Genomic DNA, 21,800 nt, shown 5'->3' with positions numbered 1-21,800 from the left:
GGTCGAGTGCTACCTCTGCCATGAAAAAGGGCATTTTGTGAGCCAATGCCCGCATAACTTGCTGGCAAAGCCTCGGCCGCAGCAGGAGGACTCCGAACACAATTCAAAAAACTAGGGGGGGAGTGCGGGCCCACCCGGCATGATGACCCCAACAGGGTGGGCAGTGCAGAAGAGAAGGCAGTCAACGCCTTTGGGGGTCACTGGACCAAGACAACTATCTCGGACTGGCATTTTCTTTACCCTTCCCAGGAGGGAACTTTCCCGGACTTGACGTTAACACCATTTTGTAAACCTTACAGGTTGAGGCTCACTCACAGTGCGCACCTCAGAGATACCAGCTGGTACCCAGTTCGCGTGGATTGCGAAGACCTTCTGGACTGGCCGTTTCAAAGGAAAGGTAAGTTCATTGTTGTTGGGGACTGTAAATACACTCCGCAAGACATTGAGGTATACCCGGGGACCTATAAGGGTGACCCCAGGTTCCTCAATGTCTGGCTGCGTTCCACTCATCCCCCAGCTTTCCACCCAAAGGGACAAATAGTGGCCCAGGCAATTCCACACACCAGGCCAGATCAATATCAGGTTTACCCTGAGGAAAGGCCACTTTCAGTCAACGCAGTGCATCGGATCACAGAAGAAAAACCTATAATACAATGTACGATGTCCATTGGGGATGAGTCCGTTAATAAAGGTCTTCTTTTTGACACAGGAGCGGATGTCACGGTCATTCCCACCCGGGAGTGGCCGTCACATTGGGCCTTGGAGGACGCGCCGGCGAATATCTCCGGAGTAGGGGGTTTTCAATCGGCTAAGAGATCAGCGCGCATGGTGAAATTCACGGGGCCGAAAGGGCAATTGGCATATACGCGCCCTTTCGTTTGCAAATATGAACGGCCCCTGCTTGGTAGGGAGCTCATGTCCCAATGGGGGGTCACAATTAGTATCCCAGACCCCCCTCAGGTTTTTTGCCTAGCGGTCACTGAGGAGCGCCCAATCCTCAAACTGAATTGGAAAACGGATAATCCAGTGTGGGTTGACCAGTGGCCGCTATCCAAGGAGAAATTAAAGGCGCTCGAAGAGCTCGTGGAGGAGCAGTTACAGAAGGGTAATATCGTGGAAACGAATTCCCCCTGGAACTCGCCCGTCTTCGTCATTCGAAAGAGTGACGGAAGGCGCTGGCGCCTCCTTCACGACCTTCGACAAATTAATAACGTTATAGAGGACATGGGATCCCTCCAACCAGGAATGCCATCCCCTGCCATGCTGCCTCGAAATTGGAATCTGGCAGTTATTGATCTGAAGGATTGCTTCTTCCAAATTCCCCTACATCCGGATGACGCACCGCGTTTTGCCTTCTCGGTGCCTACCATCAACCGAGCGGCCCCAAGGAAGAGGTATCACTGGAGGGCTCTTCCCCAAGGTATGAAGAACTCCCCGGTGATGTGCCAGCTGTACGTCTCTTCCTTGCTGCGTCCTGTGCGCGCAGCCGCGGAGGAGGTTATCATCCACCATTACATGGATGATATCCTCATTTGCGCCCCAACAACAAGCGAACTGGATAGAGTCCTCACACGCGTAACAGATTTGTTAGTTGCTGCAGGGTTTGAGCTGCAAGCAGAGAAGATTCAGCGGATGCCACCCTGGAAATACCTGGGGCTGGAAATCGGACGGCGGACCATTGTTCCCCAAAAATTGGCTATCCGGACATCAGTCCGGACCCTTGCGGATGTCCATCGACTCTGCGGAGAGTTGAATTGGGTGAGGCCCTGGCTGGGTCTCTCCACGGAGGACCTAGCACCCCTCTTCGATTTATTGAAGGGGGGAGATGAGCTTAGCTCTCCCAGGGCGCTCACCGCGGAGGCAAAGAAAGCACTGGAGAAGGTACAACAGGCGTTGTCATCACGCCAGGCGCACAGATGTGACCCCGGCTTACCCTTTCGGTTCGTGGTGCTGGGTAAGCTCCCGCATCTTTTTGGGGTCATTTTTCAGTGGGATTCGAACACCACACAGCATGACACCAAGGGCCACGGTGGGAGAGATCCACTGCTGATCATAGAGTGGGTCTTTCTTAGCCACCACCGGCCCAAGAGACTTACGAGGCCACAAGAAATCATGGCTGAGCTGATCCGCAAGGCACGTACGCGCCTTTGCGAGTTGGCCGGTTGTGACTTTGAGTGCATCCATCTCCCCATCAAATTATCCTCGGGCCAGATCACCAAACCCATGTTGGAAACTCTGCTTCAAAATAATGAAGCTCTACAATTCGCTCTGGACTCTTTTACGGGCCAAATTTCAATTCATCGGCCGGCCCACAAATTGTTCAATCTGGATGGAAATTTTGAATTGGCATTGAGGAGTGTCCGAAGTGCAAAACCACTCCAGGCCTTGACCGTTTTTACAGACGCGTCCGGGGCTTCTCACAGGTCAGTGATGACCTGGGAGGATCCCGAAACTCAGCAGTGGGACAGTGATGTTGAAATCGTTGAGGGTTCGCCTCAAGTCGCTGAGTTGGCCGCAGTCGTCAGGGCATTAGAGAGATTTCCCGGACCGCTAAACATAGTTACCGACTCTGCCTATGTTACAGGGGTAGTGTCCAGAGCTGATCAGGCAGTATTACAGCAGGTTTCCAACGACGCGCTTTATGCGCAGCTCTCGAAGCTTATAAAGCTTGTGTCCCACCGAGAGCACCCCTTCTACGTGATGCACACAAGGTCGCACACCGATTTGCCAGGGTTTGTTGCAGAGGGCAACAGGAGAGCAGATGCTCTCGCTGCTCCTGTGACAAAGACCCCACTGCCTGACATATTTCAACAGGCACAGCTCAGCCATGCTTTGTTCCATCAGAATGCACCAGCCCTGGTCCGCCGATTTCGTATCACCCGGCAACAGGCCAGGGCGATTGTGGCTTCGTGCCCATCGTGTCAATCCCACTCCGTGCCGACCATGCACGCCGGAGTCAATCCCAGAGGGCTGGGAAGTTGTGAAATCTGGCAGACCGACGTCACCCATGTGGCGGCGTTCGGGAGGCTCCGGTACGTGCATGTGTCCGTTGATACCTTCTCGGGTGTAGTCTATGCCTCCGCACACGCAGGGGAGAAGGCCTCCCACGTCATCCAACACCTCATTCAGGCCTTCTCTTTCATGGGCATCCCCAAGGAAATTAAAACAGATAATGGCCCTGCGTATACTTCCAGGGAGCTTGCAGATTTCCTGCAGCAATGGGGAGTTGAGCATAAAACGGGCATCCCTCACTCCCCCACGGGTCAGGCCATTGTTGAAAGGACCCATCAGAACGTCAAACGGATCCTTCAACAGCAAAGACCAGTCCTGAAGGTTGAAACTCCATCAATCAGATTGGCAAGGGCACTTTATGTGTTAAATTTCCTAAATTGTTCTTATGAAAAACCAGATCCGCCCGTTGTGCGGCATTTCAATAGCAACCGCGACTGGGACCTGAGTGAGCAGCATCCGCCGGTGACCGTAAGGTTTCCCGAAACAGGGAAAGTGGAGGGTCCACTGACGCTTTTGACGTGGGGGCGCGGGTACGCCTGCGTCTCCACTGATGCCGGGCCGAAGTGGATACCCTCCAGATGGGTAAAGCCTTATATCGAAAGAAAAACAAAAGTCCGAGAAAACGAAAAGCCTCAAGTCGCCTCCGCGGCTCTCCGCCGCAGAAGGCGTGAGTCCAGTGACTCAGAGGAAGAGGAGGAGCAGTCAGAAAGCTGGGAGGACCCCTTTTTCTGTGATTTCCCACTTTGTAACGATTTGTTTTTCTGAGTTTCTGTTTAGATCCGTCCAACCATGAGCGCCAAGACTGCCATCAGTTCAGCCGTCTTCTTCGCCAGTCTCCTGACCATCGCCCAGGCGTGGCTCGTCCCCCAGCCGCAACAGAACGTCTGGGCTGTCTTGGCCAAATCACTGGGCCAAGACCACATATGTCTCAACCAAGCGAGTGCCGCGAATCCCATGGCATCCTGCCTCGTGGGGATCCCATTTAAAGATCGTGAGATGCCCAAGATGCTTCTAGGTTATGCTCAAAAACTTAGACAAGAAGCTGCTAAAATGGAGCATAACCTAAAGCATGCCCATTACATCGTCGCGTGGTACAATTATATTAAAAGTCTTCCAAAGTTAGAAAACGAGCCTCAGGAGCTGGAGCTTCTAGGTTCCGCCAGAGCCGAATCTTGTTTTCATATCCGCAACGACCACGTCCAGCGTCACCACCGTCATTTTGTCTCCTCCAAAGCCCATTTTAATACTCATTGGTGTAACGCTGTGTCCTTTAGTTATCCTCCAATCCCTCCCCAAAAATCAGCCCAAGTCTTTGCCCATCCCCGCCAGCTTCCTAGGGGAACATTCTTGATTTGCGGAGACCACGCATGGGCAGGTATCCCCTCTCACCTCTCCGGAGGCCCGTGCACCTTTGGGACCCTCGGATTGTTTTCACCCAACAAATCACAAATTTTGGATTGGGTTACACAAAATTCTACAAATGGTGCACATATATTGGCACACTCTAGAAAGAAGAGAGAAGACTACTCTCTCAAAAAATTGGCAGACGATTGCGATGAGGAAATTATCCATTGGAGCAGATCTAAAGGCATCGCAATCACAGTATTTGCGCCGTGGGTCGCCATTGCTAAGACCCTCGGAGAATTAGGCCATTTGGAATGTTGGGTAGCTAAGCAATCCCGTTTGACTTCTAGGGCCCTATCAAACCTCCTGAAAGATGAGGAAATTACGAGGCAGGCAACCCTCCAGAATCGTGCAGCCATCGATTACCTCCTGCTCCTCCACGGTCACTCGTGTGAGGAGTTTGAGGGGCTCTGCTGCTTTAATTTGACATCTAGGGCCAAGGGGACTCGCGAGGCACTCAAACAAATGGAAAACATGATAGGAGACATCAAGCAAGAATACGGGGACTGGCTCAGTAATTTGTTCAAGGGATGGGGGATCTCGGGTTGGACGGGATCGATTCTTAGAACTGTTCTGTTAATTGTTTTTGTGCTTTTTGTTGCTATTGCCAGCCTTGGACTAATGAAAAAGATGTTGCAGAATTTGATTTCTTCCTCCACATCACCACTCAAAGCTGAAGTCCACCGAGTAGCCGTTGAAGTAGGCCCAGAAGTGTTCAAGGAGGAGGAGGAAAGCTTCGTTGATGAGGACGAGCAGGCTGAACAGCTTGAAATCATCGTGGAAGAAGTGCGCAGCTTTCCTCGAGAACAATGGCCTACTCAACAGCAGTGGTTTGCAGAATCATACCCACGTTCTGAACACCTGGTGGACCCCCCTCAATTCGGATATCTGAGATAGGACTCACAGGGTCAAAAATAAAAGAAAAGGGGGAGATGTGGTGGTGTGGATGGTTGGACTTTCCCCATTTCAGTATGTTAAACCTCAGTTGGACTCCACAAAGAAAGTTGGGACAGTGTAAGCAGAAACAAGCAGGTGCTGTGAAGGACTGTGACAAGGAAAAGAAGGACAGACGAGGGAGAGGATTTAAAGAGAGAGACTTAAGGAAGAAGGAGAGGGTGCTGAAAGAAGGATATAGGAAAGAGGGTTTTGAGGCAGAGAGAAGTTGAAAGATATATGGGTGGTTTACCAAGTAGGAAGGATTTAGATATGTGGAAAAGATGAAAGGCTGGTGGGTCCTATATTGTATGTTCTGTACAATGCTGTATGTTCTGTACACCCCCCCCCCTTTATTGAAATTCATAAGTTCCCCTTGGTCACATGTTACCTTTTCCCCTCTTCCCGCCACTGTGTTATCCCTCCCCTATCCCCTAACTGGTTCAAGGCTTGCAACCCTTCCCCTTATCTCCCAAGTGTCAAGGTTCCATTGGTTGCCGCAAAGAGGGACTCCCATTTCTCCTCCCCTACCCCGAAAGCATATAAGCTGGTGCATTTCTTTGTTCGGGATCCAGTTCCAGTTCAGCCTGGTTCCACTTCGGTCTGGACAGTGCTATGTTGGATTAAAGTTGTGGTTCCTCTGTCTGGCTGGCTGGATCCTCCTTTCTCGCTCTTAGCGCGTCGCTTCAGTTATCCTACTGCCGTTCCGGCCTCTCCCAGGGACAAGAACCCACAGGGCTGACCCCTTCGTTCCGCTGAGGGGCAGCTCGGATTCCGCTTGCTCCGGTGCCTGGGCTGGCTCGGGGTGAAGCCAAGGGGCTTAGTAGCGGCACCGCGACACAGTCCCAGATATCCTCCACAGCTTCAGAAGTCAGGCAGGACTGAATGCATTTATATGGCATTGCTGTGGGTGACTCCCAGTTTATTAAATGAAGCAGGGCTTGCTCATCTGCCTGTTTTTGCTCTTACTTCTTGCAGGTGTTACCTAATACTTCATTCTTTACCCTTCATACAGCAGAGTTAGGGATAGGTCTACAAAAACACCCAGTGAAATGTGGTTATCTGCCTATGCATGAGTACCATTTGAAAAACTTCCTGACTTAAGATGGGACTGGGATAAAATTGAGACAGTTCACAAACCTTTGTCTGATCTTCTAGGTAGTTTTAAAGGTAAAAATTTACTGTCCTTGTGCTTGGATTTTTGCTTCTGTATAGGTGTAAAACCACTTTCTTCTTGTAAGGTCTTTGCTCAGTTCAACACTTTTCTCATTCTTTAACTAACAGATGGGGTGTCTGGTGTCTTCAGTTCCCTAAAAAGCCTGATCTGCTATCTGTGGTTGTAGGGTGCCTCATCAGCCTGGGTGTGAAAGTCACAATATCTGACCTGCTACTCAGGTGAGACTGGCGATGAGGCTGGGCTGAGGAGGTGACAGCCCTTGCTCTGCTCCCTGCTGCAGCTGTCTGCCTTGCTGCAAAATGTAAGGCTCATAAAGCCTGCGAGATTCCTGGGCCTGAGTACTGAGCTCAGGTCAGCTTCAAACTGTGAAACAACGTCTAAACAACTGAAAGAAATTCACCAGCTGAGGTATTACTGACTTCTTAAGAGACTCACTGCCCACAGGTTGGTCTTCAGGGTTTTTCCTTTAATTCAGACTCTTCTATGAGCTTCTGTGTACTAGTCTGACTTTGGCAAGCAGCACGATAGACTGGCACTAAATGGCCAGCTAAACTGTCCAGAATTTTTAGCTGAATTATGAAAAACCAAATGTTTTTCCTGGGTCATAAGCAGCAAGTTTATGTGTGTAGATTGAAAGCCATATTAATGAATTTGGATCATCAGCAGCACCATCTTGGGTCTTTTGAACTTTGTCATTTCAGCAATTGCTTTTAAGCAACAGGTTGTATGTATAGCATGCACATGTTTATACACACACAGATCTTTTCTGGATCTTGTGTGGAATTTTGCATCTGTACTGGATCACACTTTTAAAAAAGAATACTTTTTGGGTTTTTTTTTAGTTTACTAAATTTTCCAAATCAGATCAAGACAGCAAAAAGAATGTCAAAGTAAATTAGAAGCCTTAATTTAATTATGTGCATAAATAGGAAGCCAGTTAAAAAAAATCAACACACATCACCCAAATGTCTCAAATTTTTACGTTTTATTGAGTTAATTCTCAGTGTTCCTCTGGTATGGATACATACAGTGTAGTTATAAGTCTTTTAAAGAAATAGTGTTCTTCTGCCATCATATTGTATTTGCACAAGATCCTTACACCAAGCTTTTTTTTAAATGAGGCAAAAATAAAAAATGACAGCTTTTTGGGATGTTGCCCAAATAAAATTTTCTGTTTGCAAATGATTAAAATTTAAGCTACATTTAAAATATGCTTTTGTATTGTACTTTGGGGGCATTGAGTAGGAGGGAGGGAATTGTAAATCATTTGATGTTTTACTGATTGTTAGTGGTCAATGAACCACGGATAGTTGAGAATACTTGAGTTGTCAGCCTAGTTAGCAATACACCTACTTCCTTTATTATTAGGAAATCGCAAAACTATACTTAGAATGAGAAATACAATTTTGACAATAGTAACATCATCAGATTAACATTAAGATTTTTCAAGAGGTAGTTACGGAACACAGAGTAATTGCTCTACAGCTTCATGTGGCATTAAAACAGCTCTACTGTGCTATTGCAATTTCCTTATTTATATACTCACTTATATAAGGAGAGGTTAATTAGCTGGGTTTTTTTTTTAATACAGCAAATATTGCATCTAATAAACTCTAGTTTTAAATAGTGGCAAAGTTATCCAAAATTGCTATATGGTATAAATATTACATAAAGCATGGTTCTGAATGCAGTGACTTCTCCTGACTGTTGGATTTGTTCTGGGCAACTTGGGTGTTCCTTACATCTGGTAGGTGAGTGAACAGTTTATAGTGCAAGAATAATAGAGGTCCTAAACATTCCAGTGAATACAATTTGACTAATACAATGTTAGGAAGAAATTCTTCATTGTGGGGTTAGTGAGGCACTGGTATAGGTTGTTGAGAGTAGTTGTGGATGCCCCATCCCTGGAAATGTTCAAGGCCAGGCTGGACTGGGGCCTGAGCAACCTGGTCTAATGGAAGGTGTTGGACCAGGAAGCAACCTGGTCCATGGCAGGGGGGTTGGACTAGAGGATCTTTAACGTCTCTTTCAACCCAAGCCATTCTGTGATTCTGTAATGTAATGAAAAAGCATAAACAAAATTCTAGTGAAGAACTCAGTAGGTGAGACATTGTCGGCATGACTGGGAGCAGATGGAAGTAGTTAAGGGGCTTACCCAGTGGAAAGGCTGATTTGTCCTGGGTCTTTCCTGTTCAGCAAACTTATCAGTGTCCTGGAGAAGAAGACTGAGCTCTCTCTCATCAAGTTTACCAACGATGCCAAATGATGTGAACCACCCTTTACACTGGAGGGAAGAGCTGGCATTCAGGGGGACCTGGAGAGGCTGCAGGAACAGGGTGGCAGGAACCCTTTGTGGAATTCCACAAGGATGGGTGCAGAGCTAGGTGCCTGGGAAGGAAGTGCCACTTGAAGTTCTAGGGACTGAGGAATGCCAGGCTGGGGAGCAATTCTGCTGAAAAGGGCCTGGGGCACAGCAAGAACAAGAGCTGGTGGTATATCCTGGGAGCAGAGCAGAACAGCAGCCTCCCGGCTGTGTGAATGGGAGCTTGGTCACCAGATCAGCAGAAACAGCTCTTCTCAGCCACCCACACTGCTATGGCATCTGTTCTTGAGACCTCTGAACAAGATAGGCATTGGCCAACCACAGCAGGTCCAGCAAAGGCCACCCCAGTGCTCAGGGCTGGAGCACTTGCCCTGTGAGTAGGGGCTGGGGGAGTAGGCCTTGTTCACCCTGAAGAAAGAAAGTGCTGCTGGGGTCCTCAGAGCAGCCTTTTGGCATCATGAGGTCATAAAGAACATGGGTCCAGGCTCTCCACAGTCATGCATGGTGGGAGGTTGAGAAAAAAGGGGCACAAGTTGAAAAGGGAGGTGGAGGTTGCATTAAAACAGTGCTGTTTCACCCCACAATCCAGCAGTGCCACAGGTTGCCCAGAGAGGTTGTGTATTCTTCCTTGGAAGTTTTTCAAGATCCAATGTTCTGACCCTGCATGTGGCCTTGCTTTGAGCAGCAAATAAGCCCAAGGACCTCCTGAAGTCCCTCCCAACCTGAATTGTCCTATGCAACGAGATCCAGTGGGAGGACAGATGCAGATCTATAATATCAAAGGAGTCACATTCAGGGAAGTAACCTGTGGTAGTTCTACGCATGGGATTTGTTTGCTTGCTTTTTATAAAGTCTGAAGTATAGCTGAACTTAGAATCATATTTAAAGTAGTATTGAGAGCTGCACAATACAAAATATAAGTATTTTAATACCACTCTCTGTTGGTGTCTTGGAGCCAATACTTCAGGGGACTCTGGGCCCAGTCTTGCTGCTACTGGTCCAGTCAGTCCTTTTTTTGTTAATACTGGGTGGTGGGAAGCCTTCTAGTCTCCACTGAGCCAAGAACAAAGATGTTCTGCCTTGTAAAACTGCCAGTGGCACGAACAGACAGAAATACAACCCCAAATCATCTGCACCCCATTACCGTGTTCAACAGCGGGCCAACCTGTAATTATTGAGTGCTTCCTGCACTGGTCAGTGGGAATTTCTGTGGAAGGAACCCCTGCAGGCAACAAATAGATCACCTAAGAGAGGCTTAAAAATCTGAGTGCTGAGTTACTGATAGCAGGTCAGGTTTCTTGAATTAAATAGAGGACTGTCAGATTCCCAGTTAGGCTTATTTTACTCACAGCTGGGGAAGAAGCAGTGTGATTCCCATTTAAGATTAAAAAATGGAGATAAAAAAAAGTCCTTTGCAAGCTCTGATTTGTTTTGTTTCTTCTGATCCTAATGTATTATTTAACCACCAGTCCACATCACTCTCAACAGCACATGAGTACCCTTTCAGCAGGGTCTTAAACACCTGGCAGAACAAGCTGGGATCCAGGAGCTGTGCCACAAAGCATCATCTACAACTTCCTTATGTCCTCAGTTGGCATCTCCATATGTTGTTATTACACAATTAAATATGTCAATATTTGGTGAGTTGGCTTCGGTCTTTTCCACCATTGCCATCATTATGATACAATCCTGCAGGTATTTACAGGGCTCCTGCCTTCCCTTCAAGCCATCTTCTCAGTAACTGTAGAAGTGCCCTCACTATCTATCTTTTTCTTTGTGCAACCACTCTAACTCTGTCTTCAATAATTCATGATCTTGCAGGAGGTGCACCAAAATGATTTTAGCTACCTCCAACATTTTTGGACAGAAGGATAATAAAAAATGATTTCACAGTAACTAAAGTAAGTCAGTTCATTGGTGAAAGCACTTAAATATAACTTATTAGCTATTCAGGAGGAAGGTTTTACTAAAGGTACAATGCATTTATGTATTGAAGTGCAGCTCAGCTCCTGAAAAATGACTACGTAAATAAGCACTTGTCACATCTTGTTTTGTTGATTTTTTTCTTCTACATTTGTTTTTTGCTGTTAACTCTATTGCTGTCATGATTTTAACCATGAAGTAGCTGGATCTTACTCCTAGTGGAGTTAATTGCCAGTGAGTTACACTTGGGTGTTGCCACTGATGAGCTGTTGTTTCAGGCATTCTTACAAGGCAGAAGGCACAAGTCAGCGTGACCCATGGCACAATATGACACACAAATGTTTGGAGTATGATAAAAAACATCAGGCTGTGGTCCAGTTTTCTAAGTCTGGGGTATAAAATTATAACTGAGAATACTGAGGTAAATACACAAAATATTTTAAACTCTTAATTTCCACTAGACATGACAGTGTGCCTGTATGTCCAGTGGGGGATCAAGAGTCACTTTGGCTCCAACAGCATCCATGGGTAATCTATGTTCCTGGTTTCTTGATGTCTGGGCGTAGGGGCTATTAGCACTAATAGACCTAATTCTAGCATGTGCAGAGGCACGACATAGTCCTGAGGAACCAGAGCTTAAATCAAGGAAAAAATATAACTGCACTCCTTCCCAAATCTAAGGTGAGGAGACAGCTGGGGAGGGGTTTCGAGAGTACAAGTCTGACTGTAGACATCATAACTCAAGTTACTCAAATATTTGGCTCCTTTTATCTGTTTTGGATCTCACTGTTAGCACCTTGGTACTTGTGTACAAAGAACACTTGATAGCACAATCACAAAAGCAATAAACAGCCTTACAAAGACATAGATCTAAGGTGACTCCTTCAAGTGGAATCTTCCTTTAAGTGTGATTTCAATGTCACGTATCATAATTGCATCTAATATTAGAGACTGACTTAATGCAACACAATGTCAATGACAATATAAAGGCAATCATGAACTGAGAAGATAACTGAAAACTGTTTGGGGGGATGGATGAAAGGATTACACTGCAGTGAAGACTTCTGTAGACATTGCAATCCTTTTTCAGCAACACACAGAGGAATTTTTTTTCTCTCCTAAACTTCTGGAAGCTTTTTTCCTGTATCCATTTTGATCCTGGAATCTGCCTGTAATCTCTAAATGTGATTTAGGGTTGGGGTTTTTTTGCCCTTTCTCAAACTTGTGAGCCTATCTTCTGCTAGGCTGACTGAAGTTACATGTGTAAAGTTGTTTAGCAATCTGAATAGACTGTCAGCTGCTGAGAATTAAATGCATACACAGAAAGGGTTTTCTTCTTCCCCTCAGCAGCAGATATCCACCCACCCCCCAAAGGGATATGGTTTAAAAGGTGTGAAGCTAGACTATTTTGGCTCTATCAAAGTCGGAAGACAGAATGAAAATGCCACACGTCTTCCTAAATTGCTGCGTCTCTATGGGATTTTTTATGGGTGTAGGTTGCAACAGTGTAACCTGCTTATACCACCTTAAAAGCATGTAACTACAGATAGGCCCTGTGGCTTGGACGTGACTCCTTCTTGCAGTAGTTCTTGTGATGGGGCTGTAATTTCAATGAATTGAAATGACATCAGCTGTACTGCAGGCTCTGGCTTGCCCCGATGTGAGTGCACAGGTGCACACAGAGGTGCTGGAGAGGAGCTGCCTTTGCCAGTGGCACTTCTAGACCTGCTTATGCCAGGCACAAACAAGCATCCTCCATGTGCTTCAGGTTTGGCTGGCCTACAGAGTCACAGAAGGGAACCACAGACTCAGTTGGAAGTGACCCACAAGGATCGATGAGTCCAACTCTCCCCCCCTTTTCTCCTCTCTTCAACAGAGGAATGGATTTATTTATGCCTATAAATGTTCAGCTGAAATTCGGTGACAAAACTAGAGATAGATCCATATAACCAAAGCAAATGAAAAACCTTTGCAGATGTTAACATAGCAGCAGGTGAGGGCTTAGGTTCTGAAACACAGAAAGTTGCCTGGGCCTCTTCTACTCATTTAAATATCTTCCTCCTCCTCCCCCTTCTCCCTCAAAAAAAAACCACCCCAAAACAAAACCAAAAAACAATCAACCCAGAGGTTCAGAGGGAATCCATTGTATTCCAGTCTCACTGGTTTGCCATGAAAGCCAGGTTGATGGACCTCAAGGTGAGAAAAGCTTTAAAAGTCATTGGAGTCTAAAACAACACCTGAACTGTCAGGATCTCCTATAATAGAATTAATTTTCTTTTTTTTTTTTTTCCAGTTGGCTGCCATTCTAATAATGCTTTGAATGTCAGTAGTGATAACTATTTCTAATTAGTCCTTCCAGTTCTGTGAGGAAGGAAGAAATCCGTAATAATAACAAATCCTAGTAAGGGATGGAACTCTCCTCCTGAGAAACAGTGCTCCAAGAGCTGCAGAGATTTGCCCCATGGGGACTTGTCTGACACTTTAGCTTAACACTTGAGGGTTTAAGTGACCCTACAGAATATGAATCAGCTTGTGCTGTCTCAGCATTAGCTGCTGAGCAGCCAGTGCATGGGAAAGTTGACCTCTTTACTCAGGTTGGCTTGAAGCTTAGTTGAAAAAACACCTAAGTTTTGCTGGATTAAGAGTACAGGTGGGAAGCACTCATAAGTTGGTTGTATTTTGTGAAAAGTCCTCTTTCAAAAGCCTTTCCATGGATGACAGAGAAAAGCTGAGTGTTGAGATGTCCTTGGTGCCTGGTGAGCTCCTGGTTTGGGATGTCCCTGGGTGAGGATGCTGAACTCATAAGCAAATGACATTACAGTCCTGAAAGTAAGTCTAGTCCTACAAGCTTGTGTTACCAATACGTTTAATAAATACGCCAGCAGAGTCTTTTACAGCCCAATTTGGAAAACTGAAAACATGACAACTCTAAAGCTGTTAATGATACCAATGGCTATGCTGTGTGATTCCAGACCAAAGAAGAAAAGCTATAGTAAGTGATGGCTTACACCTTACAGAAGGGCTGGAGTTGAAGGGTTGAGGGACATGATACCATTTCCCAAAATGCATCAAAAAGAATGGACATAAATGCTCTCAGATTTTTGAATGACTCAGTGTTTCATAAAAATATGGAGGGGAAAATGATTTCCCTATAAATAAAAGACAAAGACACTGTTTCAATTAACTCATCCATGCCTGGAAAAGCCACCCACTGATTCACATTTTCCTCTGCTGTGTCCATCCAGCAGAGGTTGCTAATGATTCTGATAGCAAATTATTTCAGTCAGTAAAGGTAAACTGAAGAATATAGGGGTTTTTTCACTGACCTTTGTGGCTGCTTTTGTATCCCTGCTTTCACTTGTGGAAAAGCATTGAACAGGCATAAATGCTCTTCATGTCTGATACCTGGTAGCCTACAGCTCTGCCAAGGCAGCCTGGTAGAAATGAGTCTGCCTTGCTTTATGAAATATTCCCCTTTTATTTTTAGTTTTTCTGCAACCAGCAAATTGCTAATGCCTCTGACTGGCAGGCAAGATTGCCTGATCCCCATTGCTGCAGTTTTGCTACCAATGCCCAGGGCTGAAGAGAATTTTTGCATGAAAGACAGGCTGAATATGACAAGGCAGTGGATATGAGTTTGTGGAGTTTTTTCCTGAGGACTTTGTTTCAGTTTCTTTCATGTCATTTATTACTTCTAGGCTTGTGAATGAGTAAAAAAAAAGTGTTTGTTGTTATTTTGATTTTTCTTTTAAAGAGAAATTATCTTCTTGCTTCTCAGGTGATTGACATGGTGGTCTGTGCTTCCAAGGAGGATGTCTCTTCAGTTTTCTTTTCTTTAGCAGCCTGTTGGACACCTTTGGGGAGGTTCAGAACATTTCTGTTTCCAGCAAAGCAGAGTAGCAACATCTGCATTTATCTGGCAATCCTAATAATCTGCTCGAAGTTACAAGAAGGGGAACCCAAAAAGTTATTGGAGAATTGAAGCCATGACATTTCCTATATTTGACATCATTTGAATGTGAATAATGAAATTTAGCAGTCATCACTCTTCAGGTTTAAAAATTGTAGGTGTGCAGGTAAGCACTTCTAACAAGAAATGCAGTGCCAAAGTAATCTCTGCCATAATATCCACAAATCCCCTGGAGTTATAGTAGGGATTAACTTGCTTCATGATGTTTGAAAACTGGAGGAAAAAATGAATTAAAGCTTTCTACCAGAAATTCCAATCAACATTAAAGAGTTGAATGAATACTACTAAACATAAATTTAGAAAAACCCAACCCAAACCTGCTCTTACCTGCTCAAAGGTTTAAATGGATGTTTTTCGTCCATTTTTCTTCTCTGTGAGTCGCTTTGCTTAGTGAAAGTTTCAGTTGCACAAATAGATCAGAAGAATAAACTTTTGAACTAGGCACAAGAGTTAAGAGAAAAAAATTTGCTTTTATTCCCACATGAACTTTTGCACGAACTGTGCAAATGTGCATAACCACTGACACAGTGGAAATAGAAGAGGTCTTGTGCTTAAACTCTGCTCAAGTATCTGGCAGTAACTGCTACAGAGACCATGGAGTAAAAAGAAATATTAGCAAAATAACTAGGAAAAAAGGAAATTGCAGACTGTAAATGTATTTTTGAGAGCACTAATAGAAAGTAATTTGTAAACTTGAATTACTCACTGTTAACTACTCACTGAGATTTGGTCCACTATAATGGTTTAAGATGAAGATCTGATACACCATTGTATAACTTACACTCTCATTTGTAACTTATTTCAATCAAAATGGAACTATCTTGAATCTTTCTAAACATGTCAATTATGAAATCTGTGACCAGTTGCCTGATACCAGGAGATCAATGGACAGTCTTGATGATTCAGCTATTTGATGAGTACAGTACACTTCAGCAAAAGAGTTGCAATGTCTATAAAGACAACAAGGTTTAGTTTCTGGCCTGATGCTGTGATAAAGAAAGTGCAATCTTCTGTATTGTCCATCTCCTACAGATTCCTTTTTCGTATTCATAATTGAAAAAATTGCTGGGAAATGCCTCAGTTTTGTCCTTTGGAGATTGGGTTTTACCAGTCTGCTGAAAATGTCCACTGAAGTAACTGGTTTCTCTAAAGACTTTTGACCTTTAAAGTGAAATAACCTCATACATAATCTTCAGTGCAAATTTTTATAGCTGCTAAGCAATTTTCCACTGCAGCTGGCCATTTTTATATCTTGAAAACCTGGTAATGATACAAACAGTTGATTATGGTTTACAATGGCAATAAACCTCTCAGTATTGGTTGTTACCAAAATAAATTGCCATTCTGTTAAATGTTAAATAACAAGTCATAAACTGCTGAAAACAACCAATTTCTTGTGGATTATTGCCTGAATAAATTTTAGTAGGAAGTGCAGATCATGAAGCTGTGATCAGCAGATCAGGCCTAATGAAATTTTATATATTTTAAAAAGCTGAAGGATCCTCAGAATATGATGCAAACTGTAACACCCATTAAACAACAAAAAAAAAATAAGTCTGGTAGTTCTGGGATTTTTGTGTGAGACTATTTTTATCTTTTGACACTAGCTCTTGCTGTTTTCCATTGTTTCTTCAGGTCCTGAAAAACCCAGTCAATGCCAGCAGCCTACTGAAAAGGCAGACAGGAGCCTGTTCAAATACCAAGCACCTACATGAGATGCCTGCTCAGAATCAGAGGGGCTACTATCTGCTTTGGAGTAATTACTACTGCTCATCTCAAAAGCAAAAATGCCATCAAACATTCATAGCTCAGGTGTCATCTTCCCAAGAGTGAGTGACAGATCTTCACCATAGCAACGAGTGTTATCTCCTAAGAATAACATCAACCTCCCCTGTTAGTAGTTTTGAATCCTTGGGGGGTATAAACAGCAGTTGCAAGGCATGTGTGCCTTGATTGTGCATTTTCATTACTTAGTATGTACCCAAGGGTGTGCATTAGCTGCTCTAAGACTAAAAAGGACATCGCCCGAAAAGGAAGTAATTAAAGGGATGGAAATACAGCCATTAATAATCCGGTCCTGAAAACATGATCAGGGAGAGGTCTCCTGTTTGTGCTCATGAAAACCAGACCTCTCCACAGAGAAGCATGGCAGAGAGAGCTCCTCAGTAGCAGCATCCTCCCCCTCGATCCACAGGTTGATTTCAAATCAGTCAGGGAGAGGCGGGAGAAGAGAGCAAAAGGAGGAAGGGAGAGAGGATTATTTCTATTTCTCTCCTTTTTCCTCTGCACCTCCCTTCCTGCATATCTTTTTTCTTAGGCAGAGTTGAAATCCAGGAAATTTGAACCAAACATTTGAGCTATTTTAAATTGCTTGCATTATGCATTTTTTTTGGAATGTCACCAAAGCTTTTTCGAGTAAAGGAGATGAAATTCCCCTCATAATAGCCCTGTAGGATACAGTGATATCCTGGGACTGCCATAAAAATGCCATTAAGAGACATTTCATTTTGGCTTCTGGGGGCTCTACACTTATCTATTTTGACTTAAACTCTTTCTTCCATCTCTGCAAGAGAGGAACATGACACAGGAGTTGCACAAAATGAGCTCAGATCAGGGAAGACAGATTGTAAATCGAGACTTGCTAGAGCTAAATCGTGTTCTCTCTCTTGATCTCATATCTGATAACTTTTATCCAAAAGGTATTGGGGAAGTTAATTGCAACTGCTAAGATGAATCTTTAGGAAATATCATTCTCCAGGGCCTTTTTTCCCCTGCTCCCCAGACCCCGTGTTGCATTTTTTTCAAGGCCTCAGATATGAAATGGTTATTTATCTTGTGAATTTTAACATCCTTATCCTTTCCTACAGAACTGTTCAGATGAAGAACAAAACTGTAGCTTTTTATTTGTAAGGTTTAGTAATCCAGAGAAGCAGTGCATGAGGGGGAAAGACAGTGGCTTTCTGAATTCCAGTGCTTGCTCTACTTGACAAGCTAAAGACAAAGGTAAAAAAGAGGTTTTCTTTTTAGAGACCGAAGTACTTGGATTAGAAACAGGCTGAAATTCCTGTTGTAAACTTCTAATTACCTTGTGTAATATGACTTCTAGATACACTATCTTCACTTGCAGAAATAGTGAAGTTTTGACTACAGGTTAAAACAGCTTTATGCATATAAGAAACAGGTGTTGGTAAAGGCTGTAGGAGATCTAGTTACTCCCTGAAAATAGGTACCATAAAACTCTTGGTGGCAAAATATTGCAACTTTCCCATTGCCAATAAGTATTTTTATATTCTCAGATCACCAAACTAAAAACAGGGACAGTTGTTACTTAATTGGCAGAACACAGGCACCAGCAGACATGCAAGCATTTGAAGGAAAACCAAAACATAATCAATAGCTGTTGGGAAAGGTCAGGTTACATCACACTCAGAAGGAGAGCTCTTCCCTCACAGGTTAGTCAGTTGGATAGGAAGGCCCTTATAATCCCTGCAATACATTGGTGTGTATGCAATGAAGGGGGCTAAAAAAATCTCATAGGAAGAAAGAGGTCCCATCTGCTTTGACAGCAGTGCAAACACTAACAGCTTTTAATATTTTGCACACTCAAAATCAAGTAAATTACTATATTGCTGACAGCTTCAGCAGTGGCATGAAAGCTGATTGGATACAGCATCTCATTACATGTGTTATCTGCTCCAAGATCCAAGTGGTTTTATATTTTAATGTATCAAAGAAATGGATAAAAATCTGGATACTGTGTCAGAGGGTGCGTAAGGATCTTGAATGCTGAGAAATACCTTACAGTTATGGACATATGGAGATGGAAGGACAGTCCAAAAACATTTCTGCTATGTGGCACAGACAGAGGGGACAGATAATGTATTCAAAAGTAGCACTAGATTCAGTGATCTAGGATTTCCCCCCCTCATCTTGACAATGTGCAATTTGTATATCCACCTCCAGTATCCTAGTAGCACGGGTAATTTTTGAACTCTGGCTGTATCTGGCATAGGTACTGATAAGGCATTAAACAGATACAGTTTTCACAGCACTGCTGGCATCTACAGTGCTTTTAGACCAGAGCATATTGCTGTTCATAAGCCAAGGAAGATGGTGAGTCCACAAAACCAGTCATGGCTAGGGAGGATGCATGGGAAGCAAGGGTGGTGTGTGGGGGTGTGTGTTAAAAGTAAGCAGAGTGAAGCTAGAGAGGAAACACTTGTCCTAAAGGAGGAAGAAGATTGTCTATCCTTTATTACAGAGTTTTCCTTTGCTGAACATGGCAGAGCAGAGATTCATTGTAAAATCTAGCAAAAGAAATGAGCTTTGATTTTGTTTGCTCAGTTTCTCAAGAGCTGTTCTAAAACTAAGGTTAAAGGCCATCAAACAAACACAGGCTCCATTTGTTTTGAAATAACTTCATGGAAAATATATTTATATCATCCAGTGACTAGATGATTTTGCACTGATACTTTCTTCACTCAAAGCAGTCACGACTTGGGTTGTGTATTTCTTTACATGCAAATGCAAGCAAGACAAAAACCTAAAGTCACAAAAAGTGTTTTTTACGGAGTGACATTGCACTGAATTTCAGGCAGTAGGAAGGGGGGCCTCTCTGGGAGGAAGGCCCTGGAAAGGTGTTAATATGATACCATTTTTCTGACCATTGTTTCTCCATACACTTTGAAGGAGGTAGATGTTAAAAGGTGGCGCTGCTGACCTTTACTTGCAGCTAACAGTGAAAGGGGGTGACTGTGACACACGGGACAGGAACTGAAATGTATACTCAGGACCATTCCTCAGTAATTCTCATTTTGTGAGGCAAACAGAAACCTCAGTAATGGCCTTACTGTGGAAAGGGAGTTTTGAATGGCAGTTTGTTTTATGACTCCTAATTTATTTCTCCTTCAGTTGTTGGTCTCATGACTGACTCCTCCTTCCCTCTCCCACTCGCACTGTGGTGTCATTCTGCAACAGCTTTCCTTGCATTTCACTCTACGCAGCCTCATAAGTCTTACTGTGAAAGGCTTTGGCACACAGGCAGTGAAGAAAAATCTGTGTAACAAGCCTGATGCCTTAGAAATATTTTGTGTGTTCCTCTGCAGAGGATAGAAAGTGCAAAAATACAGGGAAAGGTATTCTGTGGAAGAAATGTATTACTGTATGTCACATGAATGCTGTTTGAGAGCTACAAATTCCTGCACAAAAAAAAAAAAAAAAAAAAAAGTAATGAACACCTCTCCTGCTGGAAACCTACATCAGAAAACATAGCTCAGCTTCCACTTGGGTTGAGGCTTGGAAAAGATCAGGAGAATGGGAGAAAGAGAGCAGAGGGCACCCTGCCTGTCTCATTTACATGCTTGGACAGTGTGTGACACGGACATCTCACAGGTATCTCTGCAAGCCCAGAGCCCACGCTTGAGTGATGCACCAAGGGCTGATGGACATGCACCTACCTGTCTCTTTCCCAGGCTTTACTCAGAAAAAGGACATGCAGCTGAGGTTGAAATGAGGTGGGATGATAGGAAAAAAGATGTGGTGTGGCCAGTGGAAGTAGAGCTGGGCTGCCTCGGAATGCCCTGAATCTCTCAGCTGGTGTGCACACATCTCGCTCTTCCATTGTGTGATGGGAAGGGAGGTCAAAAGAGCTCAGTTGGAAACAACTGCCAAGGATAGCGAATTCTTACAAATTAGTGTGCCTTTTGGGAAGGAGGAAGGCAGTGCAATTTTGATAAGAAAGGCTGCCTTCACTTTGGGCTTAATCATGCAAGGTGCTGAGTGCCTTCAGTCCTCATTCGTGTTGATAGGAACTGACTGTCCCCATGCTACCTGGCAGGCATGGCTGCTAGGTCAGTTCTCATTCCCCTATCCCCCACAGCCTGTCACTTCGCTTCCTAAAGAATGTCTTATTTGATGTCATCTGTAGCACAGGGAATTAATGAGGTTTTCTTTCAGAGGCTTCTCATTTATCCCCAGGAAATCAAAGGGACAGATGTTTTTCTCTGCTAGAAAGTAAACCTCTAAGAAGATGACAGAAAAGAGCTTGTTGGATGCTTGTAGCATCCCTGTCCCAGAGATGCAGAGGGGGCTTGGACCTACTTTGGGTCTGAAAACAAGGAGCAGCTGTTTGGTGTCTGACTGTCCTCATTGACTGTGGTTCTCCTTTCTTGTTTCAAGGATTTCTAACCCTCAGAGACCACCTCTGACCACATCATTCCTTGAGAAATGGATGCAAGGCACGCTTAATATCAACGACATCTTAATTATCTGGTCTTTGAAAAGCGAAAAGGCCAAGACAAATACTTCAGTTAGCAGGAGAATCAGAGTATTTGATAAACATGGACTGCATGCATCTAGTTGAGATGCCTCTATGCTGAACTGTGCAATTCACAAAATGTAAATGGGGTGCTTATCAGATGGATTATTTTCTGAAAGCACAGGCAAAATCACAGTAATTACTTTTCCTCCTGCTACATTATCTGTATTCCCAAGAAATTTTATAACTTCATGCATGAAATAAATAAATATTTACTTAAAAGATCAGAAGAGCTGAGTAAAGGTTCCCTTCACTTCCCACAAAATCAGCATTTCTCTTAAACAAAAAGAGCTGTTCTTGGCAGCACAAGATTTTCACGGGGGCAGGTACTGTCAATGAAAATTTTCCCAAGGACATCACTAGATATTAATCTAGATTTTTAATAAGCTACAATTTCCTTAAATTCCCACCTCTTTGACATGTCCCTGGGTGAGAAATGAGTTCCTCCTATTCTTCCTTCAGCAACCAAGTGCTTTGGCTCAGCTTTTTAGATATAAACACCAAGATTATTGCCTGAGAATAATCAATATTAAGGACTCACCTTTTTAATGTGAGATAAAGATTAATCTACTTTGTCACTCCACTTAGACTCCCTTAAGCCCACTCATATACATGCATTTGATTATATTTTGTGATTCACAAAGAATAAATCTAAAGGAATAGTTTAAAAAAATCATCTGCTGTGACTTGTTCAGCTCATCAAACTGGGCAGATTGTGGTATAATTCTAACACCAACTGGTT

At 43.9% G+C, this 21,800-nt stretch overlaps 1 protein-coding gene across 1 annotated transcript; it reads left to right on the top strand.

Moving 5' to 3' along the window:
- Positions 1–260: 260 nt before the first annotated feature.
- Positions 261–5,996, top strand: LOC134547951 (uncharacterized). Its single transcript, XM_063392152.1, has 2 exons — positions 261–397; positions 3,790–5,996. The coding sequence occupies exon 2, from the start codon at positions 3,802–3,804 to the stop codon at positions 5,311–5,313; it is 1,512 nt and encodes a 503-aa protein (XP_063248222.1). The 5' UTR covers positions 261–397; positions 3,790–3,801; the 3' UTR covers positions 5,314–5,996.
- Positions 5,997–21,800: the final 15,804 nt, after the last annotated feature.

The sequence above is a fragment of the Prinia subflava genome, chromosome 3 (assembly GCF_021018805.1).
Source record: "Prinia subflava isolate CZ2003 ecotype Zambia chromosome 3, Cam_Psub_1.2, whole genome shotgun sequence".
In the NCBI taxonomy this organism is placed as follows: Eukaryota; Metazoa; Chordata; class Aves; order Passeriformes; family Cisticolidae; genus Prinia; species Prinia subflava.
This window is presented reverse-complemented; position numbering and strand designations above follow the sequence as displayed.